General features: G+C 39.1%; 1 protein-coding gene across 6 annotated transcripts in view; it reads right to left on the reverse strand.

The window, feature by feature from the left end:
* Positions 1–3,930: 3,930 nt before the first annotated feature.
* The window catches only part of ELAVL2 (ELAV like RNA binding protein 2), an 89,518-nt gene continuing 69,843 nt past the window's right edge, over positions 3,931–23,605 (reverse strand). For 3 of the 6 annotated variants that reach the window (XM_049794915.1, XM_049794911.1, XM_049794909.1), the window contains 4 exons: positions 13,419–13,572; positions 10,645–10,870; positions 7,053–7,091; positions 3,931–6,577 (listed from right to left, as the gene is read on the reverse strand). In XM_049794915.1, coding sequence (XP_049650872.1) covers positions 6,247–6,577; positions 7,053–7,091; positions 10,645–10,870; positions 13,419–13,572 — 750 coding nt within the window. In that variant the 3' untranslated portion in view covers positions 3,931–6,246. The remainder of the gene's footprint in view (positions 6,578–7,052; positions 7,092–10,644; positions 10,871–13,418; positions 13,573–23,605) is intronic. The other 3 variants (XM_049794913.1, XM_049794910.1, XM_049794914.1) reach the window with 2 other exon arrangements.

The following is a 23,605-nucleotide window of genomic DNA, read 5'->3' on the forward strand; positions in this document are numbered from 1 at the left end:
TACTAAATATTTTGCCTGTACAAAAAAAGCCCACCATCAATGGGCATCATTTATGGCAAGCATCACAGTTACTTTCAAAATTCAGATTTATAAAATATCTGAGTTTGTGGCAATAAAAATGGATACTGCTGCTGTTTGCAATGAATATGCAACACACCACTTCAAGAAAGAAGTAATTTCACCAGAAAGTCTCTGGAGTCACAAATTCTCAGAAAACATGAACTGCTGAACTGGGAAGACAGGCAGCTTGAAGTGAAGGTTACAACTGAACTCTTTTGGATCCACCAGAACAGTGGCAGTGTTAATCAAAAACAGAAAAAATGAAGTCTGCCACCATGCTTTTTCTTGTTGTATTTTGTATGATGGCACAAAGCACAGATAGTAGTAGGAAAGAAGTGTTTCACTTTGACCTATCTCCACCTTCCAACAGAACAGGCTGCTACTTAATACCTTTTATTTCAAAGAGTTAATGCCAAACTTTTGAGACAGGTAGACATCAAGAAGCAGTGGACTAGCTTTCAAGGTTATTTAATTTTTTATTAGAAAACAATTGTCTTTTAAAACTGGTGGCAAATAGCCCTGTATCAGCAGCCAGGTGACCTACAGAAGATTTTATCAGCAGAATATTCAAGTAAACACTTGAAACTAAGAACATCCTTGCACTCAAAGCAACAGAAATACACATGCTCTACTAAGCAAGGGTACCACTGCATACATGAGAATAATTTAATAAGAGTTGCTTCAAATTAAAGTTCAGCTCTTATGTTCTTTTAAAGTATGCAGTGTTTATAATCAATACTCTGCCAGCAGTTGTAGCAACTTTCCTTACAGTATTACAGGGTCACTAAAAATGTTATGTTGACTTAAACTCACTTATGTATAGGAGTCATATGATATAGTATATAAAATAAGAAATCAGATGTTTTATTAACATTCTGCAGTTACACTTGGTTTTTAGAGTGGCCTTACAAGTATAAAAAAATTAATGTTTTCCCTGTTCCCATTTATGTCTTGGATCAGAATGTTGTCAAAAAGAAAACAGAGTAATTACAAGGTAAGACAGTAAGGCATCAGACTTGATAGCATGAAGTTAGACAACTCTTAACCCACTGAAGTCATTCATGTTGCTCTGAAGGTACTTGATAGTTTACATTGCTTCCTCAGGTTTTGTCATAGTTCCTGAAAGTGTGGGCAACACGTCAAGCTTTTCAGATTAAAACTGCTCTTGACCCCAACAGCAGACTTCCCACATTATCCCAGTGAACCAGTTCCATCTCCTCCCACCAAAAGACCTGATCTCTCCCCCAGCTTTGTTTTAAGCTGCTTGGCCCATATGACCTCCGATGTGCTAGCACATCGACTTGCCTAAAGCATTTGTCATCACAGCAGTAGTTTTGTAGACTAGTGCCTCTACAGTGAAGTTTAATTAGGAAAATTTCAGTGTAAAAATAGGTGCATTCTTCTTGGTTTCGAGATGTACAAATTGAAACGTTGAAGTCCAAATGCCACTGAAAATGCATACGGAAGCCCTGCTTCCCAGGAAGTGCGCAGACATCGCCTGGTGATGGGAAGTAGAGAATAAAATCTTTTGCTTTCCTTCACTTTGGCACATGCAACCTTTGCTTTTGCTTTATTAAACTGTCCTTATCTCAACCCATGAGCCCTTTGTTGTATTTTCTCTCCACTGTTCAGCTGAGGAGGCGAGTGATGGAGCAGCTTTGGTGGGCACCTGGCATCCAGCCAGGGTCAACTCATCACAGCCACAACTGGGCAAAGTCCAGTGTTAAAGAAGGTGCAAGCATAGTTGGATCAACAGTGTTGACAGGGTTGAAATAGCACAATCCCAGGCTATTATTTTACCTGTGATGGAGCATCTTTCAAATTATGTTCATTTTTCAAACTGCTGTAAGTAAAAAAGACCCCGAGATACTCACTGCTAGCCATAAAGCTATAATTTTTTTGATAGTAAGTCCTAACTAGTTGCTGCTTTTCAAGATTTAACGTAAGTCACCTTTCCTATACATTTATTCACCTTAATACAGTGTGTTTGAAGTGACACTACAAAGGGGAATAGATTTTAAACATCAGTCAGGCCTGCCCAGCAGTATGAGTATCCCAGACTTACTAGGTACTTGATGACCCCTGGGTGTTATGCAACAAAAATACACCACACACAACCCCAATAGACAGCCGTCCACTTGAAAAAAATGCACCTTTTTCATTCACACTGGGAAAATGCTCTCTTGCCAAAGCAAGGCTTTTCTAGACACAGGTGGGAAGTTCACCTGTCACAGTTGATTTAACTGCATACATCTGTTGCAGAAGAGGCTAAACAAGCCTCGAGCATGTTTCTGCAGTAACAAAGCCCATCCACAAGGGCCCCAGCAATGCTTACGTACCTCAATTACAGCTCACCCTCTGCCAGGGTCATGCTCCCAGCTTGTTTTATCTACCACTTAGTCCCACACAGATGTTTATGGACATTCCTGGAACTCTAATTATTTAGGTACAAAAGGAACAAGTCCTTCTCCACCTTATTGCATGAAGCAGTTTCACATTTTCCTCCTTAGCTTTATCATAAAACTTTAATATAGTAGAAGTACTACCTCTGTATAAATTTGCATCAGGTTCCCTTACTTAGAAGCTCTAACTACCCAGAGGTGCTCAGCTATATATAATCAAATTTTTATCTTTTAGCACTGACACCTGATAATTTTTAGTGGTGGTCCTTGACTGCCTGCTTATCTGCAGCTAAACCTCAAAACATAAGCAGTTTTGATCTTAAGCTGAAGGTAATAACAAACACATTTGATCCTCATTTCCATATAACATAGTTCAACTATGTCTAGTTACACCATACTCAATCTGGTGTCAGTTGAGAACTAGAACTATCCTTCCATGGAAGAGTGCAAGCTGAACACACAGGTGTTCCTGCTGGAATATGAACTCCAAATATAGTTCCTCATTTGCTGCCAAGCACTGTGTCTTGCATCCTTTCATTACTCCAGCCACCAAAGAACATAACCACATAGGAAGTCATAAGTACCCACTATTTCTATAAGTAAATATAAAGAGTCAGTTTGTTAACACTGGTTATGACTGAAATCTTGTACTATTATCTACATGTTGTTCACAGACTTACGATCTCATCATCCAAGCAAACTCAACTCCATCACCCTATAGTGATGGGAGATGCTCCACATGCTACAAGGTTTATTATCAAAAAAATCTCACAATAAGGATGTAAAAGAGAAAGTGAAAGAAAATAGTTAAAAATAAAAGCTATAATGTATAATCCACTTTTGGAATTGTGTTCTCACTGGTGGAAATTCACTCTCATTCAATTGAGCGAAGCCAATGAATTTAGGAGTATATGTACTTTAAAAGGGCAAGAGACAGTTGACTAATTTTTAAAGAATTTCTTCAAGAGTTGGGAACAGAAAAGAACAGCAAACTAAGATCAACTGAATACCCACTCAATTAATGGAGCCCAGAAATTAATGCAGTAATTAAACAGCAAATGGACATTGCAATGAAGAGTAAATCCCCCCTCCCCTCTGTATTTACCCTAATGCACTAAGGTACTAACTTAGCTATACTGAATAGCAGTCTGCTAGACAGACAGCAAATTAATTTTTACTGAATGCGTTTAATGACCCTCATTTATTATACCAGCCTAAGTATTGAGTGGTTCATATAAAACCAAAGTGAAAACATTCAAAACTAATTCTAACATAACAGAACTGGTACACAGCTCCACCGTCTTACCCCCTTGTTAGTAGCTAGGATCCTAAGCTAAGTTAAAAGGAGCTCAAGAGCCCTGCAGAAACCTTTCACTCAGATTGCTTACCCATTAAAGCAGAGGACAATGTGGTAAAATAACTGCTCATGTACTGTTTTCCCTTCAACTTTGTTTATTGATGTACTGAACATGAAAAAGTACAAAGGATCCAAACACAAAAGAAAACATGTACAACCTCTTAAATACTCAACAGAATATATTTTCTATTCCAACAGATGTGAATTAAGTCATACTATACAGCTTCAAATAAATACCAGCCTTATATTTTACTAAGTGCTCTGATAAACACTGTAAAGTGAAGCCCAATTTACATGCCTTCTCATCAATGCCGTTAGTTGCTACAGTAGTATAGGAAAGAAGCATGTAGCTACTGTTTTCCCCACATTGGAAAGTTTGTGACTTCTATAGTATATACAATTTTTAATGCAGAGGATTAGCTTTAACAATCTAAATGCACCTAAGAATGAGGAAGTGCTCAGGAAGCCAATTGATTTTGAATAGCATTGAGTGGGTCAGCATGAAAACTCGCTTATTCACTTTAGCACGCGCTTCACAGGATATGTACTGTACTATACTGAAAAATTTATAACTACAATTCAAAAGAATAAGAACCAAAAGCAACTGCAAAGATAGTGTACAACTATGTTATGCATAGAACATTGCTTTTTCTAAGGGGAAGCATATGAGCATCTCAGTTTATACAAAAAGCAGGATGTAACTACATAGTTGTCAGTGCATCCTGGTGAAGGCATCAGACCCTCAGCTTTTTTTTTAAAAATTATAAGCTAGATGCTAATCAGAAAATATTCTGTATTTTTTTCTTAAATTTCTTCAATACATGGTAAAGACTTTTTCTATTTCCCCAAATAGTGATTTAAGCATCATACAAAGTTAAATTTCAATAGCATACAGGTATTTATGGGTTTTGTATGAAAAATGTAAGGAAATTTGTTCAAAACCTATGATTATATTTTTTTACCACAAACATATTTATAAACAAAAATGTAGCATCACCATAAACAGCTGAAGCTAGACTATCTACAGACAAAAATAGCAACAGATCAGATGCACTGTAAATTCAAGTCCTCAGGACAACAAAAATGAATAAGCAGACCTCAAGTAACAATGTTAATGCCATTTACAAAGAAAAAACTCATACAAAAACATTCAAAATTGAACATCACTTGGCATGTGACTTAATAAACTAAAGTCAAAATCGGCTGAAAGGTTCATAACTCGTCTTATTTACATTACACAAAGCTCAGGTGTTAGCCTTGAACATAACTTTCAAAATACCTCCAAATATACCCAACTGGGGCCTCTTCTGCTGATTTGCTGCTGTGCAAACCATGCTCAATGTCTTGTAAGACAAAACAATTCTTCAAACAATAGCAAGTACATCACTAAACACCATGAGCTCTATCTGAAGGGAATTCTTTAGGAAGAACAGATTTTTTTCCCCCATCTCTCAGTATTTTAAGTTTCCTGCTTGCTCTTATATTCCTTTTTAAAATTTTCATTTGTTTCAAAACCACAAATTACTGTGAGCCACCTATCACTTAATAACCAGGATGTTCAAAGACTCCACTGATGATTACAAAAATGAAATCAACAGTGCATCCCATTGACTCTACTTCTTAATACAAAGATCTCAAAAGTATTTCTACATCATAAATCTTTCTAAATTTTCCCCAACAACTGCAAATTTCCTGGTAAGTTTTAAAAGCTCACTAGGTGTCATATGAAGAGATTTCTCAAAGTATTCAAGTCAAAATATTTGTTCCAGGACCAGTAAAAAGTTTCTCCAAATTTTTTTTTATAAAAATAGATGCTTTTTTAAACCCACATCAAAGAGGCTCTTATCTCTTTGGCAAGGTACTGCTTTACGAAAAGTTCTCCAGTATTCTTACAATAAGCTTTTAGAATGTGTTCCCATTCCCCAACGCAAATGATAGTTACAAATAAATACTGCTTATAACTTCATAAATTAAACTTCAAATATTTTTCTTGAACAACAAAACAGCAATGCATTAATACGTAAATTAAACATAAGGCAAATCAAGTAATAAACAAAAAACTTAGGTATAACACAAAGCCTCAATATTTTCTCATAGGTCAAAGGCAGTCATGTAAAAGGAAAAAAAACTTCTTCCCTTAGCTGAAACATCTTAAAAGGTCTACCTTCTTCAAAGAAGGCAATAGAATATGCATCGTGACAGGTAAAAACCCTGTACCTCTTGTCAATATTCAAACAAAAGATATTTAAGAAGTTTTAATTCAAATATTAGCAATAAAAAATCTCACATATTCTTAGGATGCTAAGTAGACATTTTATCCCCATTTCCACACTGGCATACAACAAAGGCATTTACTAATGCATAAAGCTTCTTGTAAATTGCCTTTGTTGTATAGATTTCATGTATTAATGCACTGAGAATAATTTGTTAGGCTTTGTGCGTTTTGTTTGTTTTGAAGGAGACCTGCAATACTCTGTCCCCAAGGCGGTATCCATTCAGGCTGGCTATTGCCATAGCTGCCTCATCATAGTTTGTCATAGTCACAAATCCAAAACCTTTGCACTTGTTGGTGTTGAAATCACGGATGACCTTCACATTGGTTACTGCTCCGAAGGGTCCAAACATTTGCCAGAGGATACTCTCATCAGCGTCAGGGGCCAAGTTGTAGACAAAAATGCACCATCCAGTTCCTGCATGCCCAGGGATATTAATTCCAGCCAAACTGGTCATTCCATCAATGGTCATTGGAGGAAACCTACTAAGGAATGGGGGAAAACAAAATAGAAACAAAGTAGCTGTTCAGAGAAAATCCCAGCAAAGAAATTTCAGAACAAAAAAGAAAATGACACAGGGCTTTTCACAGCATGAACATGTTGGCCAGACTAAGAAGGTAACATTACAAGTATTTCTGCACCGCCCCCCCCAACTGCATAAATAGTACATACATTACTACACACAAGTAGGGAGAACCGTGCTAGGTCTGCCTGAAGTGAAGTATAACATAGAAAAACAAAAGAGCGTGCTATAAAACCAGTAAGGATTAGTGAGTCACTTGAAACAGGCATCTGATAAAACTGCTACAATCGGTTTGTCTCTTTCATGCACAGTGCAACAAAATGAACAATCTCAGCTGAAGTCTAATCATGCAAAAATCCAACATAATGTCCATTTAAAAAGTAAGAGTATATAAACCACTTGATTTGGTTGTTAGGAACCCAACAGTCTTTTATTACCTCTTTACTCCATAAGCCATGTTGAGCAGATTGTCCAACCTGCAAAACATTTAGCAAAGTTTTCAGTCTTCAGTCTTTCCCACCCTTTAATCTTAAGAAAACTTGGTATATTACACCCCGTCCCTTACACTGTACAGAGCCTCATGCAAAGTTAAAGCACCATCACCAGAAGAGTGGTGGCACCTTATTACACTTGATACAGTTAGCAAATACAAAATAGTTATTATTGTGTAGCATCCACAACCATAACAGTTTAGAAAATGCACCAGTACAACATGTTTAGCCTAAGTCAAATACTGTTAGCATAAAGTTACAGTCAGTGACCACCTCAGGAAGTTTTCCAGATCAACTCATTTCAGATGAAAACTTTAATGAGGCTTCTGACAGTATGCTGATGTGAATACCCAGACAAATGCAGGGTTTTGGAGCAGTAACGCATAGTAGAACATGAACTGCAAAAAGATTTTGCAAAAAAAGATTTTTCACTTTCCTACTCTTTTCCAGAATAAAGTGTTTTTAGAATATATATACACACATACATATTAGACCATAAGCTTTCCCCATGTGTTTCTTCCTTCACCTTCCCCCAAGCTGCTAAACTGCAGTATGTCACCACAACTCTAAACCCTTTGGAATTACCTAGCCATTACCTAGAACATGCACTGCCTACCAATCCTATTAATCTTATTCCTGAAGTCCCTTGAAGTGCTTCTCTAAGAATATTTCTACCCTAAAGAAGCCCTGGTTTCTTCCTGGCAAAGCCCAGAGATGTGAAAGAAACGTCTTGTTAAAGGTTGACTTCAGGACTCCACAAAATACGAGCTTAGGTAAAAAAAGGTACACTTGATTTAGTTTTTAGCTTACAGCTACCTTACAGATCTGTACACCTCATTGTGATTTCTCTCCAGTAATGAGCTATAGGATTTAAGAACCATTACTGGTATGCAGAATCCAAACTCAAGTGCCACAGTAGTGTAACCACACTTGTGCACAAAAAAAAAGAAGAAAGAATACTTGGTCTTGTTTGCAGCCAAGTAAAGGTATCAAACTACACGGCATTACGATTCTGCAGTGAGCAGGGTTTTCAGGATGCACTGACAAGCAAGCAAGCCACTGAACCCCTAAAAGAGCAGAAAAGAGGAAATTAAAAAATGCCTGACTACTACCTATAGACTCAGTGTGGATGACAGAGGCCTACTGTCATTAACATTTGGGGGTGCAGAGGAAGGTGAAGATCTCCAGAAACACCACTGCTTACAGGTCTTTGCTGTAGAGCAGTTGGCTGAGGACTTCATATGGTAATGGTATCACCGTAACAGTTTTCAGTTACCTGGATGACTTAAAAGTTTTGTGGAAAAATTCTCAGGGGCACTCACTGGACAATTTTTAAAGATGCTTTAAATTACACATCCTACAGAAACTGAGGAACAATTATATATAGCTGCTTTTGAAAGTCCAGCTCAAGATTTTTCTTAACAAGAAGAAAAGCAGCATTGTAGTGATCCTATTGTTCTTTACTACTGAAGTTTACTGTTTTCAGGCCTCTGTCAACCACTAAGACAGGGCAACTGTATCAAGTAATCCCGTCTGAAATGTGAAAAACAAAGATTTCTTGCATGTAAAAGACATAAAAGATCTGAAGCATCGGTGCAATCTGAACTATGTAGTCAGCAATAAAGTTGGAATGCTGCGACAACAGCAAAGACCTAAAAAACCAGAAAAGATGATTTCCCTTTTCAGTTATAAAAATTTAAAATGTGGCAAGACCGTCTCTTTTAAAAGAGAGGAAACAGAAACCTGAAGGCCTTCCCCAAGAAATTATAAAAAGAAAAAAAAATATCTAATTTTGTCTGCAACCCCAGTTTACCTTTTGAATAGTCAGTTCAACCTTATTCTTCCTTCCACATTGATAAAAGCAGGGAAGATTTTACTCTCCCTCCTATTCACTACAGACTTGGTACCTACTCAGTGCTTTTTGTTACCATTATATTTTTAAGTGGAGCAAATCACAGTATCTCTTATGGTTGTTTCAGGCACCACTTTACACTTAGTACCTCAGAAAAAAACTTTCCAGTGAAATTTATATTCATAAAAATACAATTCCTTTTTAAACAAAAATAAATTGCAATCAAATAAAATTTGTAAGGTTGAAAGCCTAATGTTGCACGACAAGGGTAGTCTATTGAAATTACTTAACTGCAAAGAGCTTCTTAGGTCCTATCCAAAGAAAAAACTCTGGAAATTGGAGAATTTTTACAAATCATGATAGATCTACCTATAGTATCAGTTAAATACAGATGCTATCCTAGCCAGTATCAGAGTAATAGCTAACACAGCCATGTATCTGTGAACAAGTGCACTCAGCAGGACTCAAGGAGTCAGCAGGCCAGACTTGCCAGAATATTTTGAATGCTCTAACACACAGGCTGTACAACAGCTCCCTCATGACCTTATTTCAAATAATGCACTTGGGTCCATCCTGCCAGCGCAACTTCTGCCCCTATGCTCTGCCTATGGAACAATGGCAAGCCTACTTTTATTCAATACTCAGCACACCATTTAGATTAATCCTTCTATTCTGTAAGACATGTTAAGAAAATCCACAAAGTAATGAATAAAATGGATTATCCCTTGCCTTAGGGCAGAAAGCCTATTCTAGTGCTGACCTTCACACCTCTCAGACACTTGCAGCACATAAGGCTGAAAAGCTGAAGAAAATAAGAGTTCAGAAGTTCTGGCAGAATTGCAGTCAATGAACTCTGAATATTCAGCCTAAAAGCAACCTAAGGCAACACAGAGCTTTTGAAGTTTGGTATACTCTCTTTGAAGCAAACTGCCAGCTGATATTTCTTGAAAATAAAATATATTGCTGTTTACCACGTTCCAGTTACATAGCCCAGGAGCAGAGGGTGGGAAGAAAGGATCAAAATCACTGAAAAAAATCCAAGGTACTCATGAATGTAGATAATACAGTATTTGTTTCACTTTGTTCTCACCATCTATCCTTTTCAATACACTATATATCACAAGAAACTGTATGGCTGTAGTTTCAACATGATGGGAACATACATCCACAAAAAACACATGCAGAAAGTATTTGAATAACCTTCATTACAAAAGTTTGTAGTAAGGGAAGACAAGGATTTAGACAACTGCCTAGGAAAAAAAACTGAAAGCCAGAATGGGGAGGAAAGAGAGGGTGGAGAAGAAGAGGCTGGCTGTGGCATGCCATATGGCCAAGAAGAAAACTGAATTGCCCAGGTCAGTCTTAACTGAATCAACCTGGACATTAACCAAGAATAATCTAGGAAATCAAAAATAGGCTTTAAAAAGGGATTTATTTTTTTAGTGACTGTGTAGAAGGAAAAAGATGTCATCTCGGTTTAACAATAATTAAATAGGTTTATTAGATACTGAAATGCTATCAGTAAGATGGAATGCATTTTTGCTTTTAGCTGTTTTGTTGGAGCATAGCTGCAGTTCAACACAGAAATCAGACAAGCAGGGAAGGGAAAGAGTGGAGGGAAACAAACAGGCCCATGGGAACATGTGGCTTCCAGCACAGCTGCACACAAGTATGTATTTGACTTACCTGAAACGTTGAGCCTGCTGAGCTAGAGGTGCTGGATATCTTCTGTTTGGAGAATGGTACAGCTGGGAAAGGATGGCCTGATTGTTTTTTTGGCTTGGATTGTTAGCAAACTTTACAGTGATGGGCTCTGTGGCACCTGGAGGTTTCTGGCCATTCAAGCCCTTGATAGCTTCTTCTGCTTCAATTCGCTTGTCAAACCGGATAAACCCCACACCCCTTGATACTCCTGCACAGGGTGAAGGAAGCGTATAATAATTAATTCATAGACTCTGGAATATTAGATGTTAACATTTGATACAGCAAATTGCTATGTTAATGGCCAATTGCTGTGAACACATGATAATTTTGAGCTTATTAGAACTGAGCTTTTGCTCAAAGTAGTAAGACTTCTACTGTAATTTTTTTTATTTTAATTTTTTAATTTAATTGATGTAAGATACATTGTGCAGAAAGCTTAGAAGGTTGAGGGAAAACACAGTGGAGACAACAAAAGCATAGTGAGCCAAAGGGTAATTCTGAAATGAAGGGAGGGGGGGTGTAGGGGGTGGTGTGCATGTGCATGATAGAGGTGAACCCAGAACCAGCTGCACTATAACCTCTGTTCAGTTCATACTACTCTGCAGTATCTAAATTCACATAAATACTGTCAATGGCTTTGTCATCTGCTCCCTAGCAGCAAGAAATGGCTTATGCTCTCCTGCACCACCCCCTGAAGTTCCCCTTGGAGCAAATATGCTGAGAGGACAAAGAACAGAGTGCAGGTTCTAGACTGCAGTAATAGGAATTATGGCCCTGTTTTAACAGTCCATGGTTACCTCTAAGTAAGATTCAGTTTCAGCACACCACCATACTTTTGCAGGTGTTATTTTTGAAGGAAATTTTTCTTGAGACATAGTTACTTCCTTGGTATAGAAAAGTCATAGACAACATGCAAGGGAATCAGCAAGGGTTTATGGAAGGTCTTAGGAACATTGCACCTCAAAAATTTATACTGTGGCTTAAATATAAACACACTAAGGTGTCAATACTTGAACCAATTAACATTAATGCTATTACAGCCAACAGTAGTTGCACACTATGTTCTAATATTCCTAAATCCATTTAGAGGCCCCCTTATATTTTGGTTCATGAATAAACAGATATATTAGATGCTTGTCCTCACTTGTGAAAGACACTAACAACAAGAAATTTGTTCTGTTCATAAACAATGACAATTTAAGCCATCAAAGTGACAATGTATGGGCATAAGAAAGCTTTAAAGAGGTAAATGTCACAGCTTCAACCTTACACTTTTCACCTGCTAGTTTGTGTCACAGCCTTATTATTCATACCATTTTGAGTCTACCTATTCCAAATTACTAAGGAGGAGGAGGGAAGAAAGCTTAAACCTGAACAACAGCCTATGCCAGAGAACTAATGTGCACATACTAGGATTTATGAGTACTTAGAATTACTGTACACATTTAAAAATTTAATTATATTTACTTATTTGGCTAATTTGTCAAATCCCACCATTTCTATGCATGAAAACACAGGAACATACTGAAAACAGCGATTTGTTCCACAAAGACTGGAAAACTGACCTGCAAATCTGCTGCTTCTACAAGTCACTATTTGGCCTTTAGCTTTCCTTTCCCTGCCTTTCTGCACTCTCACCAAGTCACACTATTAAAACACTCTTAAGTATTATGTGTCAATATTGAGATTTCTTTTAATATAATGGAATTGCAAAGGAGTACATATGAGGTCCTCTACAGGTCAGCCAAGTGTCAAACACTGGCATGCACAATCCTTTCAAAGTAAGACCATTTGAAAACTTTATGACCTCCTACAGCTGAAAGCTGTTTGTCACCTACAATGACATGCAACTTTGAAAAGGTACAACTATAAAAAAAATCCAAGCCAGCTTACTATTCAGGGACTGATTATGTGAGTAAATGAATTCTTCCACCCTACACCCCTAGTTTTCAAGGAAGATGAGAATTGAGAGCCCTGCTCCTTTGTATTTGCTTTGCACACTCAGTACTTCTGCCATGTACTTGGCATTTTATTTGGTTGCTTGTTTTTGGAACAGGCCTGCTGGAAGCGGGTGAGACAGCAAATTATAAAGCTCCTCAAGATCAGCCATTTGAGCCAACAAAGACACATGCATTACTGTCCAGGTCTGAAAAGTAACCAGGGTGTCACTGACACCCACTCATTGGTTAAGACGCATACTGTAACCGCTCTAACCTGCTAGAGCTTAGTTCTTTAAGGCACTGCTAAGGACAGACCTTATCTGCTCCCAAGAAACTCAAAGTTCACACTCTTCAGTGTGCCCAAAGTTAATGAGGCAACCCTGAAAACAGTCTTAACAGCAATTACCAGCCTAGGTCTTTTGTAATCCTAGCCTCAGAGAACCAGCTGTGCATTTCTACGTTAAGATTTTATTTTTTACAAAAAAAAGGTGTTTAATAGCATTTCATAAGGCACATAGGGACTATTTTCACACAGCAACTTGGAAAGGAAGATTATAGCAGCTGTAAATTTATTACAAGCCATGAAACAGGCTTCAAACCTGCACCTTCAGGGTGGAAATTACTCAAGCTGGCTCAGTACACTCCACAATCTATTTTTGTCCATGCATATTTATGAACAATTCCAGCAGAAAATGGCATTTTCTAGCCTATATACACCTTTCATACATTCTAGAAATGAGACTATTTTACAGAAAGCTAAAATATTTCTTAAGCTGCCAGTCCAAAAATGAGAGGAGGTGCTAACAGGCTACTCACCAGTGACTTGGTCAACTAGAATACGAGAAGTAATAATGCGTCCATATTGGGAAAAGAGCTGCTCGAGTTCTTTCTGGGTCATTGGTTTTGGAAGTCCACTAACATATAAATTTGCATCTCTGATAGAAGCCGAGCTTGGTCGCGCATAGGAAACCTTAGGAAAAAGGAAAGTAAAAAAATTAGAAATCAAACACTTTAAAACCAGTTCAAATAGGACAGTGTCACTTGTTCTGAGACATTGCAATGTTTCTAAGGGCAGCCAGAAAAGTTAACTTGCAAAGCCAGTTAACTAGTTTTTTTCAGTGCTGGCCTCTCTGAAATCACTGAAAGAATGTAACACGGACCACACAGGAGCAGCTGACTACATGAACTCATATATAATTTAAGTAGTACTTTCAAATAAATTCAAACAAAGGAGAAAAGTTAGGTACACACTCCAACAAGCCTTGGTGGAGAAAAAGTGTTCTCAGTTAACTTACTATAAGATTAAAAAGACAAATTTAAGAAGATGTAAGAATATTTTCCTTTAATTATAATTAAAAAGCATTTAAAAATACAAGGAATAAATATTTCAGTTTGATATCTAGGTCAAAAACACAGGAAGACAGTCCAAAGCACTTGGAGGTTTACACATGTTTTTCAAGTCAATGTGGTTTTTTGTACATGCGTTGAGCTTGCTACAAATGACACACAATCATTCAAGAAGTCAAGATAAACTCTGCTACATCACTTTTATAAGCCTAAGAATGAATGGCAGAAGTAGGATCGCATTTCAGCTGTTCAGCAGCTCACCAATTTCTGCAACACAGAGGTCTTACAACAAAATGCCAAGTAACAGTGAGCTTCTCAGGTCCTTTTGCACAGCAGTTTTTACCTGCTGCCTGAAAGTGTCAGTCAGAAATATTTTAGTAAGATTATCAGTTAGATTCTTCAGGCCTTAGACTCATGCTACAAAACCAGCATCTTGAAGAGTTCAGTACCTCCCACTGAAGTCTGTACAAGTGGTTTATCCTTATTACAGGGAAGATTAGAACAGTACCTCCATGCTTGTGTTAAAGAACACGACAAATTATATTATTTGGGGTTTTCACTGTACAAAACATGAAGGTAAAAAGAAGCCTCAAGATGTGGTCAGATTTAGCTCCCTTTCCTCCCTCCCTGCAATGCAGAATCAGCCAGCTCTGGGCAGCTGGAACTTAACTCCGTAAATTTATATTTTGCCTAATCCTTTGATGTTTCTTTTCAAATGCTCCCTGTCCCATTTCCATGCAGATCAGCTGACTCTTAAGACTCCTGTGGAAGCAAAACCAAAAAGGCAATTGAGATGGAGCACCCTGGAGACTAGGCAAGCAGTACCCTGAACACTGCTGTGATCATTCCGACTTCCTACTCGGAGACCTCATGCAAGGTATCTTCCAAAGGTGGCTGAACAGGGCTGACCTACAAAACTTGTAGCTGTCCAAGATAATACACTATCCAACACACAGCCCTGTGAGCCATAGTGCCTTGCTCTTCTAATGTGAGAGCCACAAAAGAGCTAAAGACCTGTGTTCAAAGCGTTTGTCTTCTGATCTCCCACACAGGCAGCTGGGCATACCCTCAGCCTTTTCTCCTAATTTATTTGTTTTTGTGAAGATGCACAAATCTAATTTTAATAGAAAAGCTGCCAGTGTCCAGTTCTACAGTAGGAATGACAGAATTTCCCAGTTTCCACACAGGTTGTTTCAACTCCAGTAAAGCCACAATGAAATGCACTATATGGATAAATTACTTATGATGCTGCAAAATGGCCATAATCACTTTTTACTACTACAACTCTGATAAAGAGGCTTCCTATGGCAGGTTACAGGAACTTAAGTCCTGAACACTCCTGGTAGACACCAAGCTGATCATGAGCCAGCAGAAAGTACCCTTGTGACAAAGATGGCCAACAGCCACCTGGGCTGTGTTAGCAGAAGCATTACCAGCAGGTCAAGGGAGGTGATCCTTCCCCTCTACTCAGCCCTGATGAGATCCTTCTGGGGGGCTGCCTCCAGCTCTGGGCCATCCAATAAAATACAGATATTTACAACTAGAGTCAGTCCAGTTGAGGGCCACAAAGTGGTTAAGGGACTGGAGCATCTCTAATGAAAGGAAAGGCTGAAAGACCAGGGATTGCTCAGTCTAGAGAAAAGACAGCTCAGCAGGATCTCAGCCATAAAAATCTGATGAAGAAAGTAAAGATGGAGCCAGACTCTTCTCTGTAGTATCAAGTGACAGGACAAGAGGCAATAGGCACAAACTGAAACACAGAAAAGTTCATTTGGAAATTCCATATAGATTTGATTCTGTAAAAACACACCTTTTAATGGTAAAGGATAGTCAAGCATTGGAAGAAGTTACTCAGATTGTAGAATCTAACCCTGGTGATGTTCAAAACCCAACTGCACACAGTCCTGAGCAACCTGCTTATGAACCTGCTCTGAGCAGGGCATTGGACTAGAGGCCTCCAGAGGTGCCTCCAACCTCAGCTGTTCTGCAATCCTGCAACAAGACATAACAATTCTTAAGGAAAGTCTTTGAAATAGACTTCTACTTGGAAGTAACTCGATTCAAGTTAAGGAACAAAGCCAGGACAGAGGATTCCCACTCAACCTTTTGTATAAAACCAGTGATAAGAATTTTCCCCCTATTCCTTCAAAGAGGAATTAAAAATAGCAACACTGTCTTCCAAAGGGGAACTCACACTGCTTAACACATGCTGTCACATATCAAGGATATAAACTCACTCTGAACCCCTCAGAAGACAGAAAATCCACAAGAAGTGTTTGCTAACTTATCTGCAAGTTTTCCTTACACAACAGAACTGATATCTGCCAAGATATAAAACTTCATCTGAAAAACTCAGTTTTCCTCTGTCAAATGAGTATGAATTCTTGCATGGTGACAGTAGATCCAGTGATGTCTACTGCCCATACCCTAGCTGGTAAATGCTATTTGGAATAGAGTTTGACATAGCACTTAAGGCCTATACCAAATGCAATTTAAAGAAAGCAAGTAAATTAAAGCAATAAGCTCTAACCAGTAAATACAACCATTACAAGTTCAGTTTCAGTGTCATTCCCTTTAAATTCTTTAAGTGTGTTTAAAAGGTATTTTTCACATCTAAGAACATACACCGATAACAGATTACCCTACATGGAAAGTATCCCAGTGACTGCTCCTGTACCTTAAATGATGTATACTGGAACCTGGGCAGATTAGTCACAGGAATAACATACATCAAACTGAAATCAGTACCTCATTACAAATATTGAAACACTATCCCTAGCCATCTTGTTAAGCACCAGAAGTTCTGGCCAGGCAAGCAACCTGAAAGAAACACAGAACTTCAGAAACCCAATGTCATTAAGTTTGACTTTCTTTGACAACACACTTCTAGTGATCTGTGATTACTGCAAGTCAGCATCACTGGAGAAAAACAGGGACACCACAAAGTGTTACTGGTAAAAGTAAACTAATTCCCATGCCAAAGAAGCTTGCCTGGAGTATGGAATATACAGTTTCTATTCATTGTTGATGTCAAAGTCCAGCTATTTCATTTGTGATAGAGATTTAAAGCAGAGACTCTCCAGATTCATCTCCCTACCTGTATCCTGTCAAGTTTGCTCATTCAGTAATTACTTGCTGACAGTCCCTTCAAACAATATACATATGCACTGAATTAATAGCTATATGTCCTGGTTTCAGCTGGGATAGAGTTAACTGTCTTCCTAGTAGCTGGTGCAGTGCTGTGTTTTGAGTTCAGCATGCGAAGAATGTTGATAACACTGATGTTTTCAGTTGTTGCTCAGTAGTGTTTAGACTCAAGTCAAGGATTTTTCAGCTTCTCATGCCCAGCCAGCAAGAAGGCTGGAGGGGCACAAGAAGTTAGGAGGGGACACAGCCAGGGCAGCTGACCCAAACTGGCCAACGGTGTATTCCATACCACGGGACGTCCCATCTAGTTTAGGAACTGGGAAGTCGGGGGCGGGGAATCACCGCTCTGGGACTGGCGGTGTCGGTCGGCGGGTGGTGAGCAATTGCCCTGCGCATCATTTGTACATTCCAATCCTTTTATTACTACTGTTGTCATTTTATTAGTGTTATTATTTGTTTCTTCTTTTCTGTTCTATTAAACCGTTCTTATCTCAACTCATGAGTTTTACTACTTTTCCCGTTTTTTTCCCCATCCCGCTGGGTGTGGGGGGAGTGAGTGAGCGGCTGCGTGGTGCTTAGTTGCTGCCTGGGGTTAAACCACGACACTATGCTAAAATATTACTTCCACAGCTACTTCAACAGGTGAATATTTAATAGATAAACATTAAGGTTATGCAATGTCAAAACCATTGAACACAACGCAAGTCAAGAAGCAGCCATAAAGCCTACAGTTTTAAATATTTAATGATGACACACTGTACCATACTGAACACAGCTACTCTGGAGACAACAATTTAAAAACAGTTTTACTGGAATTTTCCACTGTAGTTAGTAGGAAAGACACTTTTTTCTAGAAATGCAAACTCTACACCACCAAATCCAAGTATTTTCACTGCTTTAGTATTTTATTTCCTAACATCAAGATGAACTGATTTACAATTTTCAAGTCAAAGCTGTGAAAGTTAACAAGTTAAAGAAGTTGCCAAAAAGAATAAAGCGACCCAATCCCTGCAAATGAATGTTTCAGTTTCTTACTATCTGTGACTACCTTTAGACATCTCAGCACCATACTTCCATCTTTTTTATCTTACAGCTTCTTAGTATACAGGGCAAACAGTGTTTGTATTACCTGCAAGAATTTCATGAAAAAGTGATATTAAATTCTAACTACCTCTACCCAAGCTATTATTGCAAGTCTTTAGATCTGAAATATTTAAAGGTTAAAATCAGGATTTCAATAATGTTTACATTCAATAACTTCCAGCGTAAACTTTCAGCTTAGAACAGTTTGCCTTATGTGCAGATGAAAATGGCTTAAACCTTCCTGCAAACTAGACAGATTTATATTGGGAAGAGGAATACATTAGGAATATATAAGCCCCCTTGGCAAGCACAATAAAAGCAATGTTCTCAAAGACCATTGAGCCAGGCAAGTGTTAACTTCCACTTAAATTAGTATATGAGACACCATGAGTCAAGTACTCAAATTGATTTCTACCAACAAGATGCTGCAGCACACAGCAGAGACCAGGTTTCAGCTGTCACTATCCAGTGGTTGTCTGAAACAGGAGAGTACATTGCTGTATATTTATCAAGCTTACTTTCTGTCTCCCCTCAAATGAAAGATAGTTCATTCCAAACAAAGCTTGAAGGCCACTTTTCCCAGTATACACAAGACTGCCTTGTTAAATACGTACATGCTGTGCTGAATTTAAGTTCATGGTGCAAGCTTGCAGCAGCATTTGTTTCTGTGGGCAAAGCAAACTGGAAACACCGTAAAGGCAATTTAGACCTAACTCTGTGGAACTACAGAAACATACTACTCAACACCGCTTCAGTTATGTGTGTAGATTAAGCTAACAAATATAACCATATCCCATACAGACTTTACTTTTACAGCCTGCCCTGTAATAGGTAACACATTCAAAAACAGAGAGAGAAGTAACAGCCTTTCAGCATTACTGTTAGAAGAGGTTTTGCTATTTTAGTCCACATCTCATGAAGAGTACAGGCTCCGACAGCTACAACCAGTGACAGTCGCAAGCCTGAGGTCAGCCATGGGATCTATGTCTGTTCTGTGCCCATGCAGCTGAGGGCATGAAGAGACCAACGTGACAGTTTGTTCCTCCACAAAACAGACACACAATTAGAACCCGATCTAGCCATGAAGTAGTAACTGGTGGTAGACCACGATGAGCTACACTTCAGAGACAAATGACTCATCAATATACTGCCCTGATATCAGAGCTTTCTCTTCAAGGACTGCACAGAACAGGCTATACTTTTATAAGGGACCTGTAGGAACAATAACTGTCTCAGGATATTACAGCGCAGGGTAATTATGTCAGTTGCTACATGCATTCTTGACAAAGAATCCTCTACAACCCTGGCACATAAAGAGAGCTACACTGACCAGCACAGCCTTCTTCATGTCCAAATCAACAGCCTAGCTAGAACAGTGTTGAAGCTCCAGCTCTTTTCCAAGCTTCTTAAACAAGCAGGCCTATAACATGACATTCAAAGTGATTACTGATGGGCAGAGTAGTTCACATGAGCATGACTAGCCAACGTAGGAGTGCCTGTATTTTAATTAGCTCTTCTTTTGAACTAGAATAACTTTATCTAGATAATATGAACTTGCCAAAGAGTGGTAGGCCAAATATACCACACCACACCTACTAAGACTCACAACTATGAACTCAACATGGTTTTTTAATTGGGGGAAAAAGTAACACAGTGATGTGTTTTTCAAAACTAAGGAATGACTGCTCTGCAGTTAACTTCCACTGAAATAAAGTGAAGTCTGCTTACAGATGTAGTCTCTTGAAGTTTTTGGTAATTGCTCATAGGAAAGTCTTACACCTTTACATATTTATCACCTTCACTCTTGAGCATGTTAGTGCACAGTATGAACATGGGGTATAAAGTCTCCAGCATCTGAAGCCTCTGCCAATTTTCAGATTAGTTACTGGACAGAGAGGAGCAGCGCTGATACAATTGAGTACTGGAGCTCAGAAAGATTTTTTTACATTCATTCTTCTTTGACCATGTTTCTGTATTTGACTTTTGCCAGTAAGGAAACAACCACCACAGCCACTTGCATTACTTCCCTGCACCACAGCCCACGCTCACCCTGCTTTCCAGCAGGCAGCAGGTCAAAAGTCCTAGCTCCCCAACAAAGCTAGGAAACTGAGCTCAGGTTATTTGGATCAGCATTAAAATTCAGGGAAGAAAAAAATCTTCAGACCCACTGTCCTGGTTTCAGCTGGGATAGAGTTAACTGTCTTCCTAGTAGCTGGTACAGTGCTGTGTTTTGAGTTCAGTATGCGAAGAATGTTGATAACACTGATGTTTTCAGTTGGTGCTCAGTAGTGTTTAGACTAAAGTCAAGGATTATTCAGCTTCTCAAGGCCAGCCAGCCAGAAAGCTGGAGGGGCACAAGAAGCTGGCACAGGACAGAGACAGGGCAGCTGACCCAAACTGGCCAATGGTGTATTCCATACCATGGGACATCCCATCTAGTATAGGAACTGGGAAGTGGGGGCAGGGAATCACCGCTCGGGGACTGGCTGGGTGTCAGTCGGTGGGTGGTGAGCAATTGCCCTGCGCATCATTTGTACATTGCAATCCTTTTATTACTACTGTTATTTTGTTAGTGTTATCATTATTAGTTTCTTCTTTTCTGTTCTATTAAACCGTTCTTACCTCAACACATGGGTTTTGCTTCTTTTTCCCAATTATCTCCCCCATGCCACTGGGTGTGGGGGGAGTGAGTGAGCAGTTGCCTGATGCTTAGTTGCTGGCTGGGGTTAAACCATGACACCCACGCAGAAAGCCATACTCTGCTACTTAAAGGACTTTGCATAGCATGGGGAGGGCAGAGGACAGGAAGACGCATCATTGATCCTAGTAGTAACAAGCAGGTTTTGTTGGCTTTTTTTTCACTTGCTTAGAGCTTGGCTATTGAGCAATGCCTGCAGTCTTCCTTCTGCTCCATACAGTACTGTTGGCCCCTTCTAACATCTCCATTTCTGTGTCAGAAACGCCCTAGGCAGACTCGGAAGGGACCTTACTGCCCCAGTGAGGTTTTTGGCAGCCTTAGGGTAAGCTGCATTGGTCTAAGAATCCTCTGCCCCAGGAAAAGCAGGGACAGACTCCTGGAAGAAATTCTAATCAGCTGCAACACAGCAGTTAGGATCCAAACAGAAAACAAGCTACATAGTTGCTGAGGTGAGAGATTAGCACATTTTGTAGTTCAGCCTGACATGCTATGTTATTTTCCTCAGAGTGGTTAGGCATTAATGAACAACTGTGTGGCCATAACGTGGTTTACAGAAGTCACAGCAATATGTATTCAGAAGTGAATCCTCCTCTTAATATTACTCAGCAACATTAAAAACAAGCAGCCAGCTTAAGCTGGTTAAGTAACATGCAAAGTCTGAGGAGATTTGAATTTCAGTGAAGAACAAATTTTACCTGGGGCTGAAAAAAACATGTGTGGGGTGGGTAGGGGGTTTAAAATGGAAATGCTGTCAAAGCTTTTAACTGTATCATAACTAAAAGATTGTGTAATTAGCATTTATATAACTCCTGCAGAAATTTAGGGGGAAAAACCCCCACCTTTGCCTTTGTTCCAAGACAAATTGTTCTTCTGCTTCAGATCTGCTAGATCACTTCAATTTTATCTTGAGAATACAGTCCTGAGGTATTTAGTTACCCTGTCAAGACCACTAAATGGTCTGGCACCATGCCCCCTCTCTCAATCTTTGCTGATTGATAGCATCAGTACAACTCACTAGCTTTAATTAAAACTCCAAATAGGATCCCCTTTTGCTACTCACTAGATCAATGTACCTTAGTGCTGGAAGGAAAAAAAACAAACCAAGAAGGTAGAGAGGGTTTTTCTCACCTTCACAGCTCACTTGCCTCTGCTATTTTAATAGACTGTACATAACTCATATTTCCTTGCTCCCCAGGGACATTAATGAAAAAATTACTACAAAAAAGTGACACTATCAAAATTTTCTTCTACAAGTATCAATGGTGAAGACAGGAACAATCCCAATCTTTTACCTGGTGCACCAGCTGAGAAATCAAGCTAGCATGTGTTTTTTCAGCATTCTGTTATTTTCCATGAAGTGTACACAGTGTTGTCAGGAGTACTATCATAGGTGTAAGTTCACAAGGGTGGAGATCTTGAGGAGTAGATCTTGAGGAGTTAAGTAAGAGGGTAATTCCTTTAAAATGCAACTTATTGTAAGTCTAAGTAATGGTTCAAGGCACCAAGCAAAACTGCACTGCATAATGCCAAGTTGTAAGGACACTCTGCATCAGTGGACACTAATGAAGCTGTGGCACATCCCTCACCTCCAAGTCTTCCCTTGCTGTACTGCACTCTGGGCATTTGTACAACTGACAGTTCAGTATTCACTCTTCTGCTGAAGTCATAACCAGCTCTTCTTATTACACAGCTTTCTACAGTAAGGCAGTTAACTAGGTTATGATGGCAAAGTAGGACATCTGTGCTTGTAGCCAAAGAATTTGTCAAACTTCATTCCAACAGGAAGTTAGCAGAATGTTACATGTTAAGCCCATATTTATTTTTTTTAATATATGCAAAGCTATAAAGGAGTGGGAAGAAAACCTACAGATTTAATACTTTAGATAAAATATTTCTTAAATCTCTATTCCCCTGACAGGTGATAATTACCCATGTAAACACCCTAATAGTCCAAAGAATTTAAAAGAGGAAGAAACCTCACTAAATCTGACCCTTAAGCAGCACTAGCTAGGTACAGCTAGATAATCAATACTATCTTATAAAAAAGGACAACTCCTAAGCCTCTAGCCTGGACAAACTATTTTCTTTTCCCTTTCCCATGCGTATTTATACACATGTCTATACATGTATCACCAGCATTAATAAGTAAGACCCCTCTCTAACAGCCCCCGCATGCAGCAGCTCTGCCACTTCAGGCCCCCTCACACTAAAGAGCTGGGGACAGGACAGCAGGAAGCTCCTCAGCCCCAATTCACATTGGGAGGGAGGAACGAGCACTGCCTGACTGCCACGTGCAGTACCCCCTTGGCAGCTACGATCCACAAAAGACCACGTCTGTCATTCAAGCAGTCTAGCATCCCCAAAGAAGAGCCGAAGAGATTTTCCTGTGCCCTCCTGCTATCCCTAATAATCTAGGTAAAAAACCGCTTCCTATTCAGTATCTTATACAGCTGTATGCCAGTTCAAGCATAGGCCATTTGTTTGCTCACTCCTCTTTAGACAGAGACTCTTACTACACTGCTTTTAATATAGAAGCCTTTTACACCCCACCGAAAGATATTCCTATTGAGATCATCTCACAATAAATTCACCTGTATCTTTTTTTAAAGGGGTTTTCCCAGGATAAAGGGGAGGGGAAGCCACTGAGGATCTCCCCTCTCCCAAGCAGAAGCCAAGCCAACAAAAATATGCACTGAATTTTATTAACACTATGTGCAACTCAGTGACT

The sequence above is a fragment of the Accipiter gentilis genome, chromosome Z (assembly GCF_929443795.1).
Source record: "Accipiter gentilis chromosome Z, bAccGen1.1, whole genome shotgun sequence".
NCBI classification, from domain to species: Eukaryota; Metazoa; Chordata; class Aves; order Accipitriformes; family Accipitridae; genus Astur; species Astur gentilis.